This window comes from Drosophila subobscura, chromosome O (genome assembly GCF_008121235.1).
Source record: "Drosophila subobscura isolate 14011-0131.10 chromosome O, UCBerk_Dsub_1.0, whole genome shotgun sequence".
NCBI lineage: Eukaryota > Metazoa > Arthropoda > Insecta > Diptera > Drosophilidae > Drosophila > Drosophila subobscura.
The window spans coordinates 3,166,824-3,192,185 of NC_048533.1; the positions used below are offsets into that span (position 1 = coordinate 3,166,824).

Sequence of the window (25,362 nt, forward strand, 5' to 3'; positions counted from 1 at the left end):
ACTTTGCCCCACCAATTAAGTTAAGTACATGGATGTGACAGTACGCAATTTGGAATTGCCATTAAAAGTATTCCCACATTCCGAACGAGGCCTCTTAAATGACTTGCATTACGGAATGTCCATCTAATATGCTATGCCATATGTCCAATTCGATTGCATTTTCGCACACTTTTCCGCCCAATTAAAGTTAAGTACGACAATAAGTACGTTTGTGGAACATCCGATTCCGCACAGCCTTGAAACTGGCTGCAGTTTTCAATAGTTTTCCACCTCCCCACCCCAACTATCACAATTGTCTGCCGATTGGGAAAGGATTCTTTCCATTCATTGGGAATGCACGGCGCCAGTTCCCACGTCAATTAAAGTTTTCTTTCAAAGAGTTTTTCGTTTTGGTTTTTTTTTCAGTTTTTTGTTTGGTTTTTGTGTGTAGGTTTTGGTACATTTGAGAACATTCATTTTCGAATTTGAATATATTTTCAATTAAATACATATATATACGTATGCTTTGGCCGATATCTGATGCGATATCGGTCTTAAATTTCGCTGGCTTAGAATTACATTAACATTTACATGTAGATATAGATACTCGATAGATATAGAATAGGGGGGCGCTTCGGGAGAGATAGAGGGGTTGGACATCGATATATCTTATACACATATACATACATATATAGACACAATCAAATTGAGAGAAACAGACAGCGAGAGAGAGAGGAAAATAGATATAGAGAAAACACATCTAGATGCAGTTGCTAGCAGGGCTCCGCCACAAAACACTGGGCGGTGGGGCTGGGGCACCTCAAAAACGTTGTCTTAAATGCTCGAATAGCTCTAAAAATGTTCAAGAAACGGATGGGGTTCAGATGGTTCTAAAACTTTTCACGGGAGGTAAGGATGTGAAACTAACACAAGAGGCAAAGGATGGTTGGGTGTACAGGAGAGGGAAGGACATGGACAGGAACAGAGACAGGGACTCTAACTGAAACTAAATCAAAGCTGAGTGCCTAATAATATAAACATACGAACGAACGTAGCTAAATTGTATGTGTAAATCAATCACAAAATTGAATTTAAAATATTTACAAAAAATACTTCAATCAAATGTCTCCCATCTGTCCCACTCCAGATGGGATCATCCATCATTAGGAGGTTGCTGCTGCTCGCTCTTAGCTTTCCCTGCAATCTTATGCCCTCTCCGGACACTTGGTCTGCACTATGGGCGCCTTGGCTTGGATGCCGCCAGCTCCCTCTGGCACCATTGCTGTGTGCACAATGATGGCCGGCTGGTCCTCGCTCTGTGGATGCAACTCGTGCGATTCGCCGGGTGTGAGACTGGCCAGTGCCGCCAGCAGATCGTGATTGACCAGCGGTTCGGCCTCCTCGCGCGGCTCCCAGCCCGCTGGCGGAGAGGCAGGCGGAGAGATGAGGAACTGTTTGACCGGAGCCGGAGGCTGGAGGTTCTTGTTGTTCACGGGGGTCACCGGCTGGGCAAAGTAGCAGGTGATCACCGTCTTCTTGTTGAACTCGTACTGGTGCAGCTTAATCCGCGCATTGGCCGCCGCAATGGCGTTGTCGTAGTTCACCCGCAGCCGTCGGAAGCTGCGCAGCCACTGGAACGTGGCCGTTTCGCTGAAGGTTCGAAAGAGCTCCTCCATGCCGTGCTTCAGCTCCGGATTAGCAAACACCTCCGAGTGGATGTTCGTCACGATAATGGATGTGGGCAGGTCGTCGAACGAGTCTGCGTCCACCTCCGGCTCCGTGTCGCTGTCTATGATGCCCTCCTTCGGGAGCGAGGGATGCTGGCTGGGCAGTCCGTCGGCGGCATTGATGTAGATGTCCTGGTCCGGCGACAGTTTGTCTATGCTGCCGCCGCCGCTGCTGTTCTGTGTCGACTTCAGTTTGTTGTGGCTCTTGCTGTGGTTGTTGTTGTGATTGTTGCCGCCACGTGGTGTGGTCGGTGAGGCTGCTGCCTCCTTGGTTGGAGACGCCTCATCAGCGGGCGTCGCAGCTGCAGGCTCGGAGGCGGAGGCAGAGACGGCCGCCGCATTATTGTTGGACTTGGCCGCGTCGGACATGTTGGGGCAGAGCTGCAAGGAGATTAGCGAGGGATACAGAGGATTAGTTTCGAGTTGAAAGTTTGCACTAAAGTTTTATTGATGGATGGGAGTATGCGGATGAATGAACGTAAGCGCAAATCCCACAGGCAATAATTACCATACGGGATGCCATTTATAATTACAACCTTTGCGGGAAACCTTTCATCTTGGATTTCCATTACAATGGCCGCAGACTTTCCTCAAATTGTTTCCCCTCCCTCCTCCATACAGTCCTTGGCAGCACCTGACGCAAGGTAAACAGCCTCTAGCGTGAGTTCTGCCTCCTTGTGGCCTCTTGTGGTGCACAGCTTTGGTTAACATTGTTGACGTAACACGTTTCTAACGTAACGCCAATGAAAATGGCTTCCTGCTGCACCGCCCGTGCTGCCGCCAAACCGAAAAACTACAGACGTGTCTGCCAGTGGAAAAGGAGTGAAGGCACCCAAGCAGGAAACCCAAGCGAATGAAGGGGCTAGAGGGGTTCGAGGGGATGTTTAACTATCGACACGTGAAGCTAATCAATAGAATCCTGGCGTGGAAGGAGAGCTTCTGGTGGATCCGCAGGCAGTGCTGTGCTGGTGACGCACTGTTGATTCGGAATTGCTCTTGATTTTATTGTTATGCCGAATGCTAGGAATAGACTGTTAAAAACGGGGTGAAGGGCACAGAAGCAACTGCCAGAAGGGGGACAGCAGCTCATTCTCCTGCCAAAATAAGGGAAGAAACGTGGCGGAATAGACGCCCAAATACTAAAGCAACCAAGAGTGAGAATGGAGCACCTCGTAGGGTGATTAATAGTAGCGAATATACATATATATTTTTTTGTTTTGTGAATGAATGAAAGAAACAAACGAACGAGCTAACGAATGAATGAGCAACTGGCGCGAGCGACACCGACATCGACATCGACACCGACGTGTCGCGGGCGTCAGTGGAATGGCAACAGTGACGTCGTCTCTGTGTGGCACCTGTGACTGACAGCCAGAGGTCTCATTCCGCCACCTCTCCCACCCCCTTTATAATAGATCCTATAGATGGTTTATGGATGGAATGGAAAGGACTCCATTTTATTGTGATGGCGCGGAGGGTATGGCGGCGTCGGCTGTCGAGCATAGTTTTTGGATTGGCGCCTATTTGTATGCTATATAAAAATAACATTTCTCTCTTCGCTCTCTCCCTGTTTTTCCCTTTTGGGTTTATTATGGCCCATGAATCAGCGATATGCAGCAGGCGATAATTAGTACATGTTACTAAGCCTCCATGTGGCAGGGGAGGGGGGCGCTTCTATTAGCCAAATGAGCGGCACAAAATGTATTTTATTTTCGGTTTTTGCAAAGTTTTTATGGCCTGCAATTAGAGTGAGACAGAGAGAGAGGCTTTCTTTTGTTTTAATTAATATTTGTGGAGATATTAAGATGTTAATTATAATTTGGGAATGGAAGTTGTACAAATTAGGGCATTGAATTATAGAATTTAACATTGAACATCATCTGCTGTTATTTATAAACTCTAAACTCATTTTCCATTCTTTCTTTTCTCTAAAATACTCTGTTCTTCCTACTTCCCTCTCTCACATATTTTCTTTAATAATTCAATTACTTTAAAACTCTCAAAAAAATATACCCCATTCAATATTCAACCCGATAAACCATCACCTAGAAAAGGCAATCCTATCCCTCCCCCTGTACGCCTAGACTGAAGGTTGCCTACTATATTTCCTCTCTCTTTTTGTTGTTTTGTTGTCGGTTTTTTGCCGGAGAGGTTTCCAAAAGCAAAGAGCCAAAGAGTGCGCGGACAACAATAAAAACAATAGCTAAAAAAAAAACAACAGAGAAAATCCAACGACGAGTTGATCTATTTCTGGATGATTGATTTCCTTGAAAATTTGTACTTTCAGGGCAGGGACAGGAACCTGTACATGTGGTTGTGGTTGTCGGTTGTTTCCACCTCCCATGACGTGTGTACTTTGTTTAGTGAATGGCTCCTGCGATCCCTATCTCTTATTTTCTTTCCAGAGAGAGGCAGAGTATACGCATAGCTAAAAGCAGGAGCTGTGGCTGTGTGGCAGAAAGTACTTTTACTCTCATGGCGAAGCAAAAATTGCAAGTCAGCGTAAACGACCTGCTGGCATGCAAATTGTTTGCCTGCCCTGTGAGTGAGGTGAGGTGACGTCATCATTGGCCGTGCCAACAAAACACGCAGGCAAAAGAAAGCTCTGCTTTAAGCCTAGACCAAAGTTGTGGCTCCTCCCTCTGCCGCCCTCAGCAATGAGGCTCAGGCGATGGTCCCAAGACGATGATGAATTGCCTGCCGGTCGTTATCCAGCGGCGACCTTCACTCATTCATAATTGCTGTCATCATTATATCAAGTGGTCGCCGCACCGCACCGCAACGTCCTCCCATTGTGCCCCATAGAGAATCTGTCTTTGCATCAGCATCCATCCATCCGTCCACTCTGCCATTCCCCACACATCCATTGGGGATACGCCTTGAGAATGTTGCATGTGTATGGAAAGTATCTCAAGAGAAATATGGGCGAAATCTTATTTAAATTGTGTGTTCCTATCACGAATGAGAGTTTCCATTTTGTGAAGCCAAAAAGCAGACAAATTTAATGCAGAACCTTGAAGTAAACTCCCAAAACTAAAAGCCAGCAAAGGAAACCCCATCAAAAAGGAGGAAAGGGAAGAGGAACACAGAGGCAGAGTACTCTAAAAAGTGTAAAATATTCCATGAGGAAAGTTTCAGTTAAATCAAGCATAAAACGCAGCTAAAGGGAAGTTATGTTAGTCTAAAAGTAAAATCGAGAAAAACAAAGGTCGGAAAGAAGCTATATTTAACCCGCAATCAATTGTTGCTTTCACAAACAAGAATTTCTGGAACAACAAAATCAAACCTGAATTTAAATCCTACTCAAAAACGAGAAGGGACGTATGAGACGCTTCTTACGCGTCACAACTTTTATACCCGGCACTCAGTACTACATCTGCACCTTAGCGGTTATTTGTCAAATTTTACATTTTTTCTTCATCTGCCAACAACACTACTCACGCCTTTAGCTCGCCTCGCCACCCTCCCCTAGAGTCACACACTGCAGAGTAAGGGCAGAGGCGGAGACGTGTCAGAGGCAGAAGCAGAGTGTGAATGAGAGAATGTGCAAAAAAAAATACATATAAGCTGCGGGACGGGGTGGGTTTAGCCACTGGAAATTAATTTCTTCATTGTGGCTATAATAATGCTCCAATCGGATCCCAATTTGGTGATGGAATGGCGTTTTTAGTTTTCTTTTATCTTCAAAAGTAGATTTAGATGTAGATTTTGGAGGTTTTCGTCCTTTTGCGGGGGCGGAAGGGGGCGTGGCTCATTTTTGAAATACACTTGTAACAGTGTGAGCATACAGAAGTGTGGATGCAAAATTTGGTGGCTCTAGCTTTTATAGTCTCTGAGATCCAGGCGCTCAACAAGACGGACGGACAGACAGACATGGTTCAATCGACTCGGCTATTGATGCTGATCAAGAATATATATACTTTATGGGGTCGGAGACGTTTCCTTCTGTGCGTTACATACATTCACTTTGTGCACAAATACAATATACCCTATTTACTCTTCGAGTACCGGGTATAAAAAACTAAGCTAAAGCAGGGTCTGGCATTGAGAAAAAACCTTCGTGTGGCAGCATGCAGTTTTCATTTGGTAGATTTTCCGCTCGGCATTAAGCCTTTAAGCTCATTAAATTTGCAAATTTGTAATTGAATTTGCCAACATATTGGCCAGCTCTGGTCACAGATCTGCCATGCAGCATGTGGCATATACATATGTATGTACATATAGTATGTGGATGTGTGGGTGCCACAGTTAATCAGTTTTTGTGGCCTTATTTACTTTAGTCATTCGTTTTTCGTGACAAAAAGCGATTTCTCTTACTGGTGTGGAAAATGGGGGAAATGCAAATGCAAATGCGAATGGATCTGTGTGTGTGTGTGTGGGAGCAGATTAATTTGATTTCCCGGTGAAATTTCAAACTTTTCCGCTGTGCATCGGGCAGATATTCTCGCACACATTTATTTGCGATTGATGTTCAACGAGAGAGTTTGGAATTTAATTAAATCTAGCGCCTGATTGAGCGCCTGTTTATGTCTCGCACACACAAAGTGTGTGCTGTCCTGTCAAGTCGAGTCGTGTCCTGTGGCTGCCTCCTCTCATATTTAATGCTGCGACGGCTGGCTGCACTTGTCAGCAGCCACATGCCACATGTTGCTTGTAACTGGAGAAACTTGTGCGTTGCACCTGACACAAAGCCAGGCAGCCAGCAGCTACCAGCCAGCTAGCTGTTCAAAAAGGTCAAAGTTGTAGGTAGCCTTGGCAGCCCTGCGGTTCTTGTATGCCCGAGAGAGAGAGTAAGAGAATGAGATATTAAACCCGACTCCATTGTGCAGGGCGAAAATTAATTGAATCCTAATTAGGTTGCGAAAATTCCCTGTTCTTCCTTTGTTCCGGAGCTGCGAAAACTTCCTGCAAAAAGCCACACGCAGATCCACACTCCCCCCTCCTGGCAGTCTTTTAGGGGCGGCTGCTGCTCGCACCTGAAAGTATGCAACGTTTTCATAATTGAGCATTCGGTCTGCCCCGTAAATCCTGCCTGAATGCCACTGCCACTGCTGCTTTGGTTAGATAATTATTGCAAAAAGCTGCTTTGCAACCTTCGACACCCCCACCGCCCAGCTCATTGTGTGTTTTTGTGGGAGTTGAACAAACGGTGCGTGTGGAGTGCAACAAATGGCGCTGATTGGCAGGGCCAGTGATTGGTCGCATGTGTGGCATTCACTCACTCTATCCCGCTCTCTCTCTGCTATGTAAAATGCCAACTGACTTGGCTTTTCCAATGCAAATCGTTCAGCAAATACGAGTGTTTGTGTGTGCCACCATTACAGTGCGTACCATGTGCAAATATTCATTGGAATTCTATGAATAGAATTGTTTTACATACAATATGCCAGGCATTCCAATGAAGGCTACGCCACGGAAGGCTATCCTTCGATGGGAATTGGGGAACGGGTGGGTGGCTGGTGTTAACCAAACCTCAGAATCAATTCCTTGAACAACAGATTGATGGGAAAATAGCTGATGGAAACAGCTTGGAATACGTTGGAAACTAAACCAAAATTCCAGGAATCAACAAGGAATTCTCGACCCTAAAATAGGATAGAAACTCACGGGAAATTTCCAATTATATGTTCACTCCAAGAGTGAAGCTTTCACTTGGTGCCTTGCTTCTTGCTTGCTCTTTCTGCTCCTCTTATACTTTTGACACGCACTGTAGTATGCTGGGCCACCACATGGAAATGGGAGAGTGGAGAGATTGCGTATCCTAATTTAATACACGTATCACCCATGCACCCACCTCATGGGGGTTCTTCTTTCTGCAAGCACCAGTCGAGGCTGTGTCGTGTGGTGTTTTGTTTTGCGGGCTCTCATTAAACGTAATCCCGTAATTCATTTGACAGCATTTCGCATCTGTATGGAGCGCAGCCGGACTGACCCTCCGACCGACCGCTCATTAACCAGTCATAAAAACACCCCACCACACACCACACCTGCCCCTACCCTAGTCAGCGCCTCTCCATATGATAGTGTAACCTTTGTATGGGCTGCCAGAGCAGCTTCAGCCAGAGGGAGGCCCCCAGAGGGATTCCACAGAGAACTTGTCAGGTTTTTCGTAATTACCCGACAACTCCTCCACTCGACTGTTGATTAAATCATTCACACTTCGATGGATCCCTGCCCTTCCTACCCCCTTCTTCCTTCCGTTGGTAATCAAACAATAGTTGTGCAAATCAATTTATGCAATGTAATTATTTATTGAATGCAAGCAAAAATAATAGCAAAAGCGAACTTACGATTGCTTTTCATGGAAATGAAAGCAAATCAAGGAAAGCGCTGGCTTTTCACGAGAAAATTCAACCATTAACAAAAGACCTTGACCTTCAATTGGCAAATTTTTAACGGTTTTTGCTGCCCACACATGGAGAGAGTAGTTGTCAAAGTCAGGGATTACAAGTGGGCGGAAAAAGTTGATCAAATATTGTGCAGCATTTGAAGATTAAATCTCAACTTTACATGAGTTGAACATTTTTCTCATACATAGTTTAAGAGCCATTTACAGGGGATTTCGACTATCACAAGATATCAGCGAATGAATCAATATTTAATATAGAAGAAGAAACTTCTCATCCATTCATTCACACTCGTCGTCTGCCTGCTTCAACTACTTTTACAAATTGGATTGTTATCACTCACAAACGAAACGAAACGAAACGTCCTTCTGTGTTATTTTGAGGAGTTTTCTCTGGCCCCGGAGACAAGCCCCTTTGTTGTCGCATGTCAGTGGCAACTGTGTACCCCATTCCTACCCTGCTTCCCTGAATGTCAGAGTCAAGGCTGCTGCCTCCTTCACCAAAAATAGTTTTTGGCCAACTTTCGTATGCAAAGGCAATATATATTAACCAGTAGATGGCAACAAACAGTTTTGGCAACATGTGCGGAGGAATCTCCTCAAGCGGATTATCTATCTACTGGGCTCAACTAGTTGGAACCGGCCTCCACTATCCGTTGCAAATCATGGCCATTGTCGTCGCTTATCACACGCTGACAGGCCGAGTCCCACTCCTCCACTGACGCACCAACTGGACAAAAAGATAACATTTAGAAATTGTTATTATCGTTAATTGAGACGTTTACAGGCACCAAAGACCCCGTCGAATAGTCTTGAGTCCAATCGAATCGAATGGAATATCGCTGGCTGGCTATATCGCTACAGCACAATGTGTTAAGTGAGTTAAAGGCTGTGCTCTGTGGCTCTGCTCTGTGACGTCAGTGCAGTTGCAACAGAATCGAAAGTTCCCGGCAATTGACGGAACAGTCGGTCGGGTCGGATCTGTACTCAATTCATCAATTGGCAGCCAAAAGAGAGATAGCTTTGAGAGCCTCGACTCTTTGTTACCCTTTCATGATTATTTTCCCTGGAATAAATTCTGCCGCCTATAGAGGGTATCAAAAGAGCGTTATCAAACAGTGCTAGAAACAAGAAAACAAAACAAAAGCGAAACGAAAATAAAAATAGCATAAAATGGACAACAGAGACACAACAACGACAACGACAACGAGACGACCACGACCATCGCATCGCATCCACGATTGCGGAGTCGATTGTGGAGGGAGGGTTAGAGAGGTGCAGGAAAAAGATGAGTTGCTTTTATTTTCAAATCGTTTCATTTACGTTTTTGCGTCAGCAGCAGGCAGCAAGCAGCGTCGACGACGACGAGGAAACGACGCTGCGTATACATATTTTTAGTCGTCGGTCGTCCCAACATACGCACTCCACCTCCACTCCACTCCCCATATCATTCGGCGATCCGCATTTGCCCGCGTTTGTGTTGGTCACCACCACCCAACACAACAACCGCGAATCGACAATTGAAATCGAAATCGAAAGCATAAGGCGATTGATCTTTGACAGAGAGAGGGAGGAGCAGAGAGAAGTGGGGTTGGGACATAGCGACTGTTTGACGGGGGGTGCAGATCTTCGAGGCACTGACTTCAGCGAACATTTTGTATTGAGTTGTGAAATTAGGAATGAATCCTGAAGTCATGTTCTTATCATTTGATTCGGTCATGAGGAATGTTTTGCTATAGAGGATTGGGATAGGTTGTCATTCTACTGTAGGAATAGATCTCCCACTCATTGCTATAGTTTTTTCACCCCATCTGGGCATGGGCATGCACATAATTTTCCCAAATAAAAAACAGTTGCTAAGATTACAAATTTAATGAAAAATAGTACCTTAAGCAGCTCGAGCACCTGTTCAGCTCAAAGATTCCCTTTGGCATTTCCACCCCGTGAATCATTATCACTGCGATTATATCTGTGTGCCATACACTGATTTGTCATCATGTTCTCTCGCGCTGGCAAACTCGCTTTAAATGGCAGGCTACTTATAAGTGGCACTGTGCTTTGGTCTGGGCCTGAGCCTGCTGCTGTCGTCGACGCAGACAAGTGGGCGACAGGACGCTGGCGCTTGGGGATATATTTCTGGCATTGGACGACACCCCTTAGACAAAGGTCGCTATGCAAAGCCAAGGTCGAGATTTACAGTCAGGTCATTGTGTTCTTGGCAGGCAGAAACGCCCACACCCTCTCCCCATCCTACACACTCTTTGGGCTCCCCTGTCAACTAGCTGAGTAAAAAATAGATGAGAAAAGACCAAAAACAACTCTGAAATTTTTATTTGCATTTTGGAATTTATTGCCTTGGCTGAGCGATTTTCCCCATTTTCCATTTTCCAACTCGTTTTGCAGCTCTGGGGAATGTGTTTTTCTTTTTTGGCTTTTTTGGTTACGGCCAAGGGCTTCTTCTACAGCTGCTTCGCTTCTACTGTTGCTCAAAGCAATTAAAATTTCAGAAAAACGAAGGGAAGAACAGAACAACAAACCCACCGCATGCCCTGCCCCCCACAGTTCCACCCATCCGACCATCCGCACAGCCTCCACACGCATCTTCATCTTTCATCGAAGGTCTTGTGGCACGTTTAAAATTCAGCAGCAAAAGGACGGGGGAGAAGATGTGACAGCGCAACAATAACGAAATGAAAGGATACATGTGATGACGAAGCTGCAGATACCCTTTCAGAGCATATGCCATGACGTTTCTCATGAGAAATGTCTTCAAATTTATTTGAATTGGCAATTTCTTAGAATTAGTTGGATTATCGGTTTGTATAGTAATCCGATCGGGTCGCTTTCAACTAACTTTCAAACCTGCCCGTGTGTCCAACTAAATTCTACTATTCTGTGGCTGCTGTGCTTTTATGGGCTCTCCTTTGCTCTGCAAATTTCTGGCGAAACACCCGCTACAAAAAAGTTTATAACAAAACAAAAGGCAATATGTGGCAGGTGTTGGGGTTATGGGCTTGTCAGTCACGGTCATGGCTGCACCCCATTAGCCCTCTTTCCAGAAACAGCACACCCCAGCCCGCACGCCAACGTAATAGGATGCGGGTGTCCGGAACAGTGCAGCAGCATCAGTAGCAGCAGCGGCAGCAGCAGCTGGACGGCGAAGATGCGGAAGGAAGAGGAAATTCAATAAGAGCAACAAGAACAGAAAATATTTTGCCCCCACGCCAAGCACACGCACACACAGCAACAGTAACGGGAACACACCCGCAAGGAAGAGCAGGACACGATAGCGAGAGAGAGTAAACCAGACACGTCGAATATGACAATACTCTTTTTGTCAGGCATTGTGTTGGGAAGTTTTCCAAAGTTGGGTAGGGGATGAGAAGAAGAATTTACATACCGTGAAAAATCACACTGCACCGGAAACTGTTCACACAGCTCCCACTCTCAATTCTCTACCAGCGAACGCTCTTTTTACGGTTAGAGTATCACAGTGTGGTATAACAACAAACATTTGTCGGCTAAAGATGGCGCGTGTGCCGTATGTGGGTGTGCGAAGGCGTCTGCGGGGGCGGTTGTGTGTGCGGCGGGAGGAGGTAAGGATAGCTTTGCGGTGCAATAATTTCAAGTGCGTAGTACATAATACCGTCTGCTTTTGGAGACTTTTCAGCGGCATTTGTTATAAACAAAATAAAGTCGGCACACGATGGAGCGCGAGCGCGAGGGCGGGGGATTTATCATTGACCAGACGCTGTGGCAGCAGCAACAAATTGCACGTAAAAAAGCGTCAACTGTGCTGCTGTACCTCTCTCTGTCTCTGCTCTCTTTGCTCTTCGAATTACATAAGGAATTCTTGCAAAAATGCAGGCGATTTGCATATGAAAGAATGAAACTGTATTTACTTACCGTTTTAGCGACTATTTGCGATAATTGAAACAGCGATTTTTCCGCCAATAGCCAGACGTTGGGGCTGCAAGTCGTCTCTCCGCTGCTTGTGTTCCTCTGCTGGGGCTGCTCTCTGTTAAAATTAGGGCACAATGCCTGCTATTGTTGCTATTTAGTTGGTCAGAGGTTGCACTTAAGGTTTTTGCATTCCATTAATCTGCGTCATTCGCGAAGACGCGACACAAATTGCTTTTCCGCAACGCTCCACAAAACACATCCGCCTCGGCCGAACTTTGGAAAAATTTAGGTGCTTTTGGAACAGCTGAGAGGGAATCATATTCTATTAGGGCCAGAGTTACCGCGAAATTATCGATAAAATATACCGTCGAACTTTGGAAAACTTTGAAATAGGGTTGTCAAATATATATCAAATTTTTTTTTTTTTATTGGTTGCGAAATTGGTTGGTCGCAGACGATGAGTCCGCATTGACCAGGTACAAATGTTACTAAATATTTTGAACTCGAAATAAAATGGAAAAATATGTATATCAAATTATCAATGAATCGATATTTTTTAAATATATATACATACACAAATATATATATATATATCGAGATTTTAGGGTTTATGTTTATATTGTATATTTATATTTACACTGATATAAGTGTATCACACGTCCCTATTCGTTTAGCTCACGAAACTGGAGTTTTCTCGACTTAACACGGACACCGCATGGGTGTGTTACAGCGTTGACTGTATGGTTAGTGCTTTGGTGCAATTTATGCAGTAGTGGTGTTTTTTGTGAGGTGTACGGTGTGCGAGATAGAAATGTGATCAGGAGGATTTTCGTACTGTGAAAAAGTCTGTGGGTGTTTTCAACCAAAAACCATAAACACTTACTCAAAAGAATTATGTGTGTAAAGCGAATAATAGTTAAGTCACTTTAAAAACACAGAAAAGTGGAATAAAAATTAAAGATGTTAAAGATGTTTTCTTTATGGGAGCTATTTGTTTCCGATGCGCACGGAATTGAATATTAGAATATATAGAAAACCAAAAAATATCAACAATATCAAATATATTGATATTTCTGCAGTGATATATTTTATATTATTTTGATATTTTTCCAAGCAAAAATATATCACCGATAAGATATTTTTTAGATATTTGACAACCCTACTTTGGAACAGCTGAGCGGAATTAAAAATAAGTTTGGATCCACTATTATTGCTTATGTCCAGTGTGACCGCGTAATTGTTGATCAAATATACTGACAGACCCTCGGAAATATACCAAAATATACCATTGCATCTTCAAAGTATACTGTAAATATACCGTAGTCTTAAATCAGATTTCTCTATTTTAATGTTCTATTTTATATTACTAGCTTGAAAAGACTTTGACCACTAAAACAATAATTTAATCCGATTGAAGAATCAATTTTCCTTATTATAAATACTCTTTTTTATTGGATTGTATACCTTATGACCTTATATTTTATATTTTATATTTACAGTGGCTCCATCGCATAACCGGACAGCAGTTTCCTGTACTCAAAAAGTATAACGAAATGGGTTAAACCAACCGTTTTTCACTTTTTATACAACTTTATAGTATTACCTATCAAAATCATAATCAAAAACTCATACTTTTTAGTGAGAACAGTTAATTTTAAGCGAAAAACCAAAAAAAGTCATGTCTTGAGACTCAACGCATAATCGGACAGGGGAGCCAGTTTCGAGTCCAGATTGTCGCCATCGCCCCTTGGCACGACCCTGTGGAGCAGTACTTGGTCCCAAAAGGAAAACATTTTGTTAACAGCCCAGCCGGGTCTGTGTCTTGGCAACATGAAGCAACTGGCGTTCAAATAAATTAAACAAATTAAAAATGCAAAAACCTTCATTAATCTATAATAAATGTTTCCTTTCTTTGCCATTTGATGGCCTTAAGCTCGTTTAGAAGCACGGTGGTCAAATATCTTTCAACTTCAGCGGCATTGTTGCCTCCATTTGATTGAGACTTTACTCTGCGTTTGCTAGGTACCCTCTCGGAAATTTAACAAATATTTATTTTTCGAGCTGCTAGCAACATACCAACGAATACCACTCAAATACTATCAATACCACACAAATACTATCGATACCACACAATACAATCGTCTGACACTCTAGATTTAGAGTTACCGCGAAATTATCGATAAAATATACCGTCGAACTTTGGAAAACTTTGAAATAGGGTTGTCAAATATATATCAATTTTTTTTTTTTTTATTGGTTGCGAAATTGGTTGGTCGCAGACGATGAGTCCGCATTGACCAGGTACAAATGTTACTAAATATTTTGAACTCGAAATAAAATGGAAAAATATGTATATCAAATTATCAATGAATCGATATTTTTTAAATATATATACATACATAAATATATATATATATCGAGATTTTAGGGTTTATGTTTATATTGTATATTTATATTTACACTGATATAAGTGTATCACACGTCCCTATTCGTTTAGCTCACGAAACTGGAGTTTTCTCGACTTAACACGGACACCGCATGGGTGTGTTACAGCGTTGACTGTATGGTTAGTGCTTTGGTGCAATTTATGCAGTAGTGGTGTTTTTTGTGAGGTGTACGGTGTGCGAGATAGAAATGTGATCAGGAGGATTTTCGTACTGTGAAAAAGTCTGTGGGTGTTTTCAACCAAAAACCATAAACACTTACTCAAAAGAATTATGTGTGTAAAGCGAATAATAGTTAAGTCACTTTAAAAACACAGAAAAGTGGAATAAAAATTAAAGATGTTAAAGATGTTTTCTTTATGGGAGCTATTTATTTCCGATGCGCACGGAATTGAATATTAGAATATATATAAAACCAAAAAATATCAACAATATCAAATATATTGATATTTTTGCAGTGATAAATTTTAAATTATTTTGATATTTTTTCCAAGCAAAATATATCACCGATAAGATATTTTTTAGATATTTGACAACCCTACTTTGGAACAGCTGAGCGGAATTAAAAATAAGTTTGGATCCACTATTATTGCTTATGTCCAGTGTGACCGCGTAATTGTTGATCAAATATACTGACAGACCCTCGGAAATATACCAAAATATACCATTGCATCTTCAAAGTATACTGTAAATATACCGTAGTCTTAAATCAGATTTCTCTATTTTAATGTTCTATTTTATATTACTAGCTTGAAAAGACTTTGACCACTGAAACAATAATTTAATCTGATTGAAGAATCAATTTTCCTTATTATAAATACTCTTTTTTATTGGATTGTATACCTTATGACCTTATATTTTATATTTACAGTGGCTCCATCGCATAACCGGACAGCAGTTTCCTGTACTCAAAAAGTATAACGAAATGGGTTAAACCAACCGTTTTTCACTTTTTATACAACTTTATAGTATTACCTATCAAAATCATAATCAAAAACTCATACTTTTTAGTGAGAACAGTTAATTTTAAGCGAAAAACCAAAAAAAGTCATGTCTTGAGACTCAACGCATAATCGGACAGGGGAGCCAGTTTCGAGTCCAGATTATCGCCCCTTGGCACGACCCTGTGGAGCAGTACTTGGTCCCAAAAGGAAAACATTTTGTTAACAGCCCAGCCGGGTCTGTGTCTTGGCAACATGAAGCAACTGGCGTTCAAATAAATTAAACAAATTAAAAATGCAAAAACCTTCATTAATCTATAATAAATGTTTCCTTTCTTTGCCATTTGATGGCCTTAAGCTCGTTTAGAAGCACGGTGGTCAAATATCTTTCAACTTCAGCGGCATTGTTGCCTCCATTTGATTGAGACTTTACTCTGCGTTTGCTAGGTACCCTCTCGGAAATTTAACAAATATTTATTTTTCGAGCTGCTAGCAACATACCAACGAATACCACTCAAATACTATCAATACCACACAAATACTATCGATACCACACAATACAATCGTCTGACACTCTAGATTTTTTCGGCCTGTTTTTTTGTCGATCTGAGTACTGTCTGGCGTCACTAACCAAATAGTATAATAGATATCCAGCTTTGAAGAAGCAAAACGTCACCGCAAAATGTGCGCCTTGGAGTCCCAGGCCTCTGCCTGGAGTCCCGGCTACAAGTATTAGTGCGTATAGAACACGCAGCAGAAGCCCAAGCTACATGGGTATTAGTGTTTGTAGAGCGCGCAGCTAGAAGCTACATTTGTATAAGTTCGTGTAGCCAATGATTTTGTAGCGCTCCAAACCGGTTTCACACGGACACTGCAAGCAATGTATGTGTTGGTGCGTTGACTTCCTAAACTGTGATGAAACGAAAATTCGTTTTGATGATTTGATTTTGTTTTCGGGGCTTGGCGTATGAACCTGACCTGCCGCAACATGTGCAGAATGAGGGGTGGGGGTTGGTGGCCAGACCCTTGGGGGTTGGAAAAAATAAATATACCAATAAAAGTTGTTATTGTATTTGAATGCTGTAATTGTTTTAAATGCAGATTTTATACTGCTTTATTCAAAATTGTATGCATATTATGGAAACGCCGTCGCTTCTCGACTTCGTTGCTGCCGTATTATCAACATTGTTACCAAATCCATCTTTTACAGACAAATCATTTTTATTTCATTTCATACAACTTTTCAACTGCTGTTTTCGTCGTCGTTTCTGTTCTCGACTTCATGTGCGCTTTAATTGTTAGCGCTTGAAACCTTTTCTTTTTTTTTTTTTTTTGCTTGTGAGCTAACATACCATTCAAAATGAAAACCCTCAAGACTTTATGAAGTAGCTTGCCCCTCAATATCAAAATAAATTTGTTTTGTGTGACCTTTATATGCTTTATATAATTTAGGGTGAAAGGGGTAACGGATATTAACATCTGAATATGTATACAAATAATGAATGGCGGCAATCGACTTTGCGATACAGATATTTCCCATTAGAGTATTCAGAGTCACGGTGTGAACAAGCAAAGTTTTGACGGAACGGGACATGGAGACATGTTTGATGGCAAGGCGGCTGCCTTGCACATGTACACATTAACACTTGCACATTTTCCTCCGTCTCCCATCGGCAAATCGAGATTTGGACAACTGACCTCAAATTTGATGCCCAAGCAAGGCACTAAAATCTGCATAGACCCACCGCGTACTTATTATTTTTTTGTTTTATTTGTGTACATAATTTACATATGTATGTACAATGTACATACATATGTGTGTATGTACAATTATTCATATGTTCTTACATAAATATGTATGTAAATTTGTACATTTGTTTGTATTTATAATTTATAATTAAGCTGATCGTTAGCTCATTGTGCACAAATTTACACATACATAGTATGTACATTATACATACATATGTAAATTATGTACACAAATAAAACAAAAAAAAAATAATAAGTACGCGGTGGGTCTATGCAGATTTTAGTGCCTTGTTTGGGCATCAAATTTGAGGTCAGTTGTCCAAATCTCGATTTGCCGATGGGAGACGGAGGAAAATGTGCAAGTGTTAATGTGTACATGTGCAAGGCAGCCGCCTTGCCATCAAACATGTCTCCATGTCCCGTTCCGTCAAAACTTCTTGCTTGTTCACACCGTGACTCTGAATACTCTAATGGGAAATATCTGTATCGCAAAGTCGATTGCCGCCATTCATTATTTGTATACATATTCAGATGTTAATATCCGTTACCCCTTTCACCCTAAATTATATAAAGCATATAAAGGTCACACAAAACAAATTTATTTTGATATTGAGGGGCAAGCTACTTCATAAAGTCTTGAGGGTTTTCATTTTGAATGGTATGTTAGCTCACAAGCAAAAAAAAAAAAAAAAAAAAAAAAAAAAAAATGAAAAGGTTTCAAGCGCTAACAATTAAAGCGCACATGAAGTCGAGAACAGAAACGACGACGAAAACAGCAGTTGAAAAGTTGTATGAAATGAAATAAAATGATTTGTCTGTAAAAGATGGATTTGGTAACAATGTTGATAATACGGCAGCAACGAAGTCGAGAAGCGACGGCGTTTCCATAATATGCATACAATTTTGAATAAAGCAGTATAAAATCTGCATTTAAAACAATTACAGCATTCAAATACAATAACAACTTTTATTGGTATATTTATTTTTTCCAACCCCCAAGGGTCTGGCCACCAACCCCCACCCCTCATTCTGCACATGTTGCGGCAGGTCAGGTTCATACGCCAAGCCCCGAAAACAAAATCAAATCATCAAAACGAATTTTCGTTTCATCACAGTTTAGGAAGTCAACGCACCAACACATACATTGCTTGCAGTGTCCGTGTGAAACCGGTTTGGAGCGCTACAAAATCATTGGCTACACGAACTTATACAAATGTAGCTTCTAGCTGCGCGCTCTACAAACACTAATACCCATGTAGCTTGGGCTTCTGCTGCGTGTTCTATACGCACTAATACTTGTAGCCGGGACTCCAGGCAGAGGCCTGGGACTCCAAGGCGCACATTTTGCGGTGACGTTTTGCTTCTTCAAAGCTGGATATCTATTATACTATTTGGTTAGTGGTTCTATTCAAGTTGCTCAACTATTTATATGTTGGGAGGTTAAATGGGTTAAGTTCGTTCTTCTCCTCGGTATTTTTAAGGTATATTTTAAACATGAGAAGATATTTTTCGGTATATTTCTGTGCCTCTGACGTTATATTTGATTGATAACAGCGCGGTCACACTGCACACAACAAAAAATTCAATAAATTAGTAAAGAAAAGGCGGACATTAGTTTTTCTATTAAAATATCAGCTAAACGCAGCTGCTAAGTGAAAAACAAACAACCATGGCCAACGTAGAGTCAATGATTGTGGAGGAAAAGACGCAGGTGAAGCAGATTGACCGCGAGAAGGTAAGTTTCCCTCTCCATCACTTGCAACCGGCTTGGCTGGTGCAAATTGTATTTTTATTTTTCGCTTATTAAATTCCTATTACACCTTCCGGCGCAGACATGTCCGCTGTTGCTGCGTGTTTTCTGCTCCACGGGCCGCCACCACTCCGTGTCGGAGTACATGTTTGGCAGTGTGCCAACCAACGAGCTGCAGATCTACACCTGGCAGGACGCCACCCTCCACGAGCTGACGTCCCTGGTGCGGGATGTGAATCCAGATACGCGCAAAAAGGGCACCTACTTTGACTTTGCCGTGGTGTATCCAAACTTTCGCAACAATCACTTCCAGATGCGCGAAATCGGAGTGACGTGCACGGGCCAAAAGGGCATCGACGACAACAAGACGCTCGCCCAAGCAAAATTCAGCATTGGCGATTTTCTGGACATTTCGATTACGCCGCCCAACCGCCTGCCGCCCCCAGCTCGCCGCCAGCGACCCTACTGATGGGGTTGATTGATTTATAATCGAGATACATCTACACGCTAATCATTTAATTTCACTTTCACTTGACACTCAATGAAATATGGACGTAATTATACGATGGATACAAATAAGACGGAGACTTAAGAGCTGCTTTGACTTAAGGTGCTACTGTGATGAGGAGGCGGAGGCGAGCATACCTCCTAGTTCCTGTAGATGCTACTGGGACGCTTGGACTTCTTTTTGCCCAGCTGCGTCATGTCGATCTCCAGACCATTCGGCAGCACGGCGCGGTTCTCCTCGTAGTTGATGAAGCCGTTCTCCTGCAGCTCCTCGTCGTTGTCGCGGGCATTGGGATCGCACCGGATCCCCGTTTCGTAGTTGTATTCCCGTTTGTTGCCATCCGGATCGATGTAGCCATACGTGCCCCTGCAATAACAAAAGGGAATTAAGGATTTGGAGGAGTCTATTTTGTGTGCCACTCACTTGGTGATGCAGTCGGTGCCAATAAGCTCCTCCTTGAAGGATCCATCATCGTTCTCGTAGCCCCAGGTGATGCTGCCGTCCTCGTTCTCGTCGCGCCACTTGCGCAGCGTCTGGGCCACTGGCCGCCGTGGACGCTGCTGCTGCTGGTACTGGTGCTCCCTCTCCGACCGCTCGTCCTGCAGCTGATTCTGGTCGATGATGGGACGCGGCTGCACAGGCTTGGGTCTGGGACGAGGTGCCTGCTGCTGCACTGGTGGCTCGGGGCGCACGGCAGCGGCTGGTCGCGTGCGGATCACGGCCACTCGCTGTTGCTGCTGCTGCGGCTGAGGTGGTGGAGGGGCCGCTGCTGTAGGCGTGGGGCGCTGCTCTAGCCCGAATCGCTGCGAGTTCTCAAAGCGACCGATGCCAAAGTCGTTGAAGGCTGCGGGTCGATTTGCTGGCGCAGGAATGGATGGACGATCGGCGAAGCGTGGGGGAGCGGGCAGGATGGCCGTCGGCTGTGAGTCCTCGTTTTGCTGCAGGAACTGCTGCACCGGCGACGGCGACTCGCTGGCCTGCTGACCGTTCAGGAAGGCTGCGGCCGCCTGCTGGAACTGCGACTGCTGGGAGTGGGCCAGCTGCTGCTCTCGCAGCAGATTTGGCAGATACGGCTCCGGCTGCTCATCCTCGGCCGCCTCCGTGACGGGCCTCTCCTCGATGGGCTGTGATATGCGCTGTGTAACAGCCGGCAGGATGGCATTCGTCTGTCGCAGTGACTGGCCTGGACGACGCACACGCAGCACGGTCTGGCGGTGCGGCGCTTGTCCAGGCGTCACCAAAGCCCCCGGAATGTTCAGGCGTTGCGGATAGTTCTGTGCCTCGACCAGAGCCAGGGCCAGGGCGCTGCAAAAGAGCTGCAAGTGGAGCGACACACATTAGTCGAGGGTACACACTCCCGGGGCTGCAGGCTATGGCTTATGGCTCTGTGCCAACAGTTGCAACAGAAACTCAGAGCTCAGCCATGCCACACGTGGCCAATTTGTCGGCGGCTCCTCTTTTGGATTGCCCCCCTTAATTAGTGGAGTTTTATCTATGTGTGGGTCTACTACAACTTCTATATCTACCTTATTTATGGGCAAGTATTGCTTTGTTTCATCACTTTATAGACCCATTTGGTGGCGGAATACGAATTTGATACGCATTTGGTAAGTTAAATTGGCTTCCAATTGGTGTTGCAAGTGGGATTTGGTGGAGGAAGTGTAAGCATTTCAGATACTTTGAACATTTTCCATCAAACAAAAGCAAGAATTCGGTAGATCAGCGTCTGAGGCCGTTGTCTTCCTATAGTTTCTATAATAATGTGTAACCACATCTCATAGTTCGAGGCCCGCTGCTTCAGTGTCCCCAAAGTCGCATTTTCTATAGGTTTTCCCCCAATTTAGCCTGGCACTCGGCTCACTCACACCTTTTGTGAACTGGTTTTCAACGATTTATACACCGCTTATGTACTCCGGGTAGGCCGCCAACAATTTGTAATTGTACGTATAAAATGGTATAACGTGTGGCGGTGTGGCGGTGGCGGTGCAATAGCTGTAAATGTGGACCATAAAGCGAATCGCAGAAATCGCTGGCAAACCCCGCCCCAGCAGCACCAGCAGCCGCAGCCGCACCACCACCGCCGCTGCCGATCGATCATAAAACCGAACCGAAGCCCAGAGTCAGAGCCGGAGCTAGAGCCAGAGACCAAGATATATTCGTAGTTATTTTCTGTTTTGTTTTGTCTGGGTTGCGTAATTTGCATTTTGTCAGAGTTATGCGACTCTCTTGGTGCGCGGCATGTGGCATGTGGAAAGCGAATTTTTCTACTCGCTGATCGCCAAAAGTTTCCGGTTCGCAAAAGAAGTCAAAGTCTAGGACAAGTGACTAGTGTAGTCCAAGTCTCTATCGACTGACGACTGACGACCGATCTGTGGGATTTCATTATTTTTAATTAGTGGACGCCGCCGCTGCCGCTGCCACTGGTTGCTGCTGTTGCAGTTGCACAAGGCGTGAGGTGAGGCAGAGAGCCGAGGAGCCGGCTTATGGCTTTTGGGCTTCGGTTTCCATCTGGTCACAGATCAGATAACTTTGCTCCACTTTGTGGGGGGTGGCTGCTGCCTTCATATAGAATTATGGCTATGGGGAAGTAAATAAAAACTCAGCTCGGAATTACGGCTGCCATTAGGGTTCTTGACATTCGATATGGGAATGTGGAAAATTGCTTTCAATTTTTAAGGTTTTTGGCTTAACATTTTCTAAAGCATCAAAACAATTTCTAGGAATATTTTCATGGTTCAATCTTGGGCTGGGAATGTTTTGAACAAAAAGAGAAGCCCAGCTCTAGTGGATGGATTGATGGATATTTCCTGAATATTCAGAGCAAGAAAAGTACATCTGCATCTCCAGAGTTTTCTCTGCCCCTTTACATGGTAAAAGCCTTTCCATCCTGCCCATGGCTTTCGTAATCGTTTAAACTGTTGCCACTTGAATAAACTTAGCTGTAAAATTGATATCCCGCAGCTCTGCCCAAAACATGATCTATCTCTCGATCGTATCTAGCCCCATAGTGCATGCAAATTTTGTTATGTACTCAGTCAACACACATTTTTGTTTGGTTTTTTATGCTGTTGCTCGCATTATTATTATTATCCATTATCCATTACTTTCCTGTATCCGAGCCATTTATTGGATTTGCTTTTGTTTTTGTTGTCTTGTCTGAGTTTCATGTGCAGCCATTGAAGCCAAACATTCCAGTGGCGGACTTGGCTGACTGCCCAACAACTACCTGGTCAAGTGAACTACTTGGCTTTAAACAAAATTAATGAAAAGCAAAAGAGATACAGCCCCAGAGAGAGCGAGAGAGGGAGAGCCAGACACTTGCAACCAGTGCCAGTTCGAGTGTTTTTGGTTGCATTTTCTGGCGGGGGAACTGATTTGATTTAATTGCTTTTGTGACTCCCCACACTCCACTCCCCGTCGCTCCACCTCATGTGGCTTGGTTCAAGGAAACCAGCGCAAGAGACAGCCGAAAAATGTGCTGACAAAGATCGCGATGGGAAGGCATTCTGCAAGCCAAGCCCAAGTTGCAGGCTGGGCTACAGGCTACGTGGGTGTAGCAGACTCATCACAGATGCTGTTGGGGTGGGGCCAGCCACCGCTCTGATCTCATCTGATCTGTCATTAGTTACAATAACAATAACAATAACCTGGCTAAGGACTTCTCTTCTGGCCTTGACTTGGCCATTGACTGAATGAAATCGAAATTTACGCTCCCCTCCATCTCCCCGAAAACTGTTTTTCTCGTTTCTTGCTGCTCGCTTCACGTTTCTGGAATAGTTGTCGGTGCACTTTCAACAAGCCGGCTTTCAGACTGCACAAAATATGTAACACTTTATTCGGAAACGAGTACATAAATGAATTCATATACTTTTGCATTACGTAACCCTCTCAACACACACACACACACACATGTACACCCCGCCCAAAGCTGCGTTTTGAGTGTGGGTCTGTCTGCCGCCTGTATCTTTGTATCTCTTTGAACTGCATCTGCTCTTGGCTTCGATTGGAGTGGCTTTCAGTGTGTGCTCTGTGCGTGCCAAGAATTTGCATTAAATTGCTGCTGCCTTGGTTAAGTTTTTGGGAGCCTCAATCAACTAGTTATTGGCCACGGACCAGCAGCAAACGACCTTGATACAAATAATACACATTATGACCAGGCCCAGACGCAGGCCACAGTCACAGCCACACAGCCACACAATGGTTTGTCGTGCTCTCCAAAAATTACCGGCAAATTGAGTGTTGCTAGTGATTATCATTTCATTTCGTTTCGTTTCGACCAAGTTTTTGGCAAACTCATTAGGCCATTTCCACAATTTGGCCAAGCCACAATTCAATCAATCAATCAATCAATGGCATGAAAAATCTTATTAGTAACGCTGATTAATGGGGCTTTCAAGATTTGTTTCGCGAGGGTTTTCAAAGCTATAGAATGGAATTCTGACAGAAGGATTTTATTGAGGTTTACGGATTTTTAAGTGTGTTTTTTTGTGAAGAAAACATTTAATTTTGCAGACAAAACTTTCAACTATTGAGCTCTAAAAGAGAAATGATTTTTTATCTATTAAATACCCTTTTTTTGCCAGTTAATTGGCACACAATTATTCTGCCAAGTCGTAACAGGTAATTGACAATTTATCAGCCCCAAAGCTCAGTGGCAAGTTTTTGCTATTGATAATCTTTTGGGCTATACAGCAAATTGAACTTAAGCCAATTGTGGCTGAAGTTGAGAGCTGATTATGGGGTTACTTGCAAAGGGAGGGGCGAGGCTTTGTGTTCGAAAGGCAAACAAACGCTCGTTAAAATCCGCGCTGACCCGAGGGCTTCGTTGAGCAATTCCACCCAGCGGAATTCTTGGGCCCCACAACAACACAGGCAACGATCGGTGGAGCGGTTGTATCGCATATTTATGATGCGATCTTTAGGTATTTTTATGATTCCAAAACAAAAACAAAAACCAAATCAAATGTCAATTGTCGAGCGTTAATTGCTAATTGCCTTTGCATTTTGCCTTGCATTGAGGCAGACATTGAGGGACTTTCTAGAAAATGCAAATCAACAATGAGCAGGTGAACAGGCGAGCGACTAGGCTGAATATGTCTCAATCGGCGACCCAATCAGCTATTGAATGGCGATCTTAAGCTGCTAACCGAACGACCTTGCGTGGCGTTCGAGTATGTTGCATGCTGCATGATTCACACACATAACTTCTATGACAGAGAACTGTGACACTCATGGGTGGAATCCTGGTGGGGGGAGTACTTACCGCAATTAGCTGCAGTTGCATGATGAATGCGTGCGACTCTTTCTCTATCCAAATTGCAACACACTTCCGGAAATCAATAAAAACAAACTCTTTACACACTGAAAGACAGAACAGATTTTACCGCAGGGCAGGGCACCGGAGTAGTTACTTTTTGGCCAACCGTTGAACGCTCAAATGCTGGGCGCACCAGGTGTGCAGGCGGCTTTATAGGCGGCTCGGCTCGGATCGGCTTGGGTCGGAGCTTTGGGCTGCCCGTGGAAAATTTATGTGAGGCGTGTGCTGTGTACGGTGTGTGAAATGCCGAAAGTAGTGCGTCTCGTCTGCACAATTAGCTCCGGTTAGCGCATCGCATCTCTCGATGAAGTAATGCAAAGGAAAGTGAAGGTGAATGGATTTTTTGGCACATGAGAATTGAGCTGCATGGAACGTGATTTAGATTTTAAATTACGTTTACCGCGTACTCTATGTGTCCCACAAAAACTCAGACAGCTGGCAACGCTGCTCCAAGCTGAGCTTTTGGTGGTTTTGAGCTTTGCTTTTGTCCAGAAACTTAAAGTCAAAGAAGGAGACGTACTTCAACGTTGTGTATAAGCAAGTTTTATAGCAAGGTTAGCAAAGTCGGGAACCATTTGGAAGTTAGCTGGGACTCAAACGGTGTATTGGTTTTCAACTTGACTACAGTGGGACTTTTTTCTGTCTAGTTAGTGCCGTCAGGTTCTTGGGAATCTTGGTACCTTTGCCGGCAAATTAAG

General features: G+C 43.7%; 3 protein-coding genes across 4 annotated transcripts; 1 reads left to right on the forward strand and 2 right to left on the reverse strand.

Annotated features, from left to right (window-relative positions):
• Nucleotides 1–451: 451 nt before the first annotated feature.
• LOC117896244 (protein sarah) lies at nt 452–12,251 on the reverse strand. Of its 2 annotated transcripts, XM_034804401.1 has the most exons (3): nt 11,954–12,251; nt 9,738–9,744; nt 452–2,080 (listed from the first exon to the last, which is right to left on the reverse strand). In XM_034804401.1, exon 3 carries the CDS (start codon nt 2,073–2,075, stop codon nt 1,185–1,187), a length of 891 nt encoding a protein of 296 aa, XP_034660292.1. In that variant the 5' UTR covers nt 2,076–2,080; nt 9,738–9,744; nt 11,954–12,251; the 3' UTR covers nt 452–1,184. The 2 variants fall into 2 exon arrangements, with proteins under 2 accessions (XP_034660292.1, XP_034660293.1); XM_034804402.1 differs by lacking the exon at nt 9,738–9,744 and having other exon boundaries at nt 452–2,087; nt 11,959–12,251.
• Nucleotides 12,252–18,641: 6,390 nt separating this feature from the next.
• On the forward strand, nt 18,642–19,413 carry LOC117899801 (histone deacetylase complex subunit SAP18). Its single transcript, XM_034810086.1, has 2 exons — nt 18,642–18,824; nt 18,922–19,413. Exons 1-2 carry the CDS (start codon nt 18,759–18,761, stop codon nt 19,306–19,308), a joined length of 453 nt encoding a protein of 150 aa, XP_034665977.1. The 5' UTR covers nt 18,642–18,758; the 3' UTR covers nt 19,309–19,413.
• LOC117899798 (mediator of RNA polymerase II transcription subunit 15) lies at nt 19,341–24,794 on the reverse strand. The gene is made up of 3 exons (XM_034810080.1): nt 24,611–24,794; nt 19,771–20,663; nt 19,341–19,713 (listed from the first exon to the last, which is right to left on the reverse strand). The coding sequence occupies exons 1-3, from the start codon at nt 24,629–24,631 to the stop codon at nt 19,488–19,490; spliced, it is 1,140 nt and encodes a 379-aa protein (XP_034665971.1). The 5' UTR covers nt 24,632–24,794; the 3' UTR covers nt 19,341–19,487.
• Between the last annotated feature and the right edge of the window lie 568 nt (nt 24,795–25,362).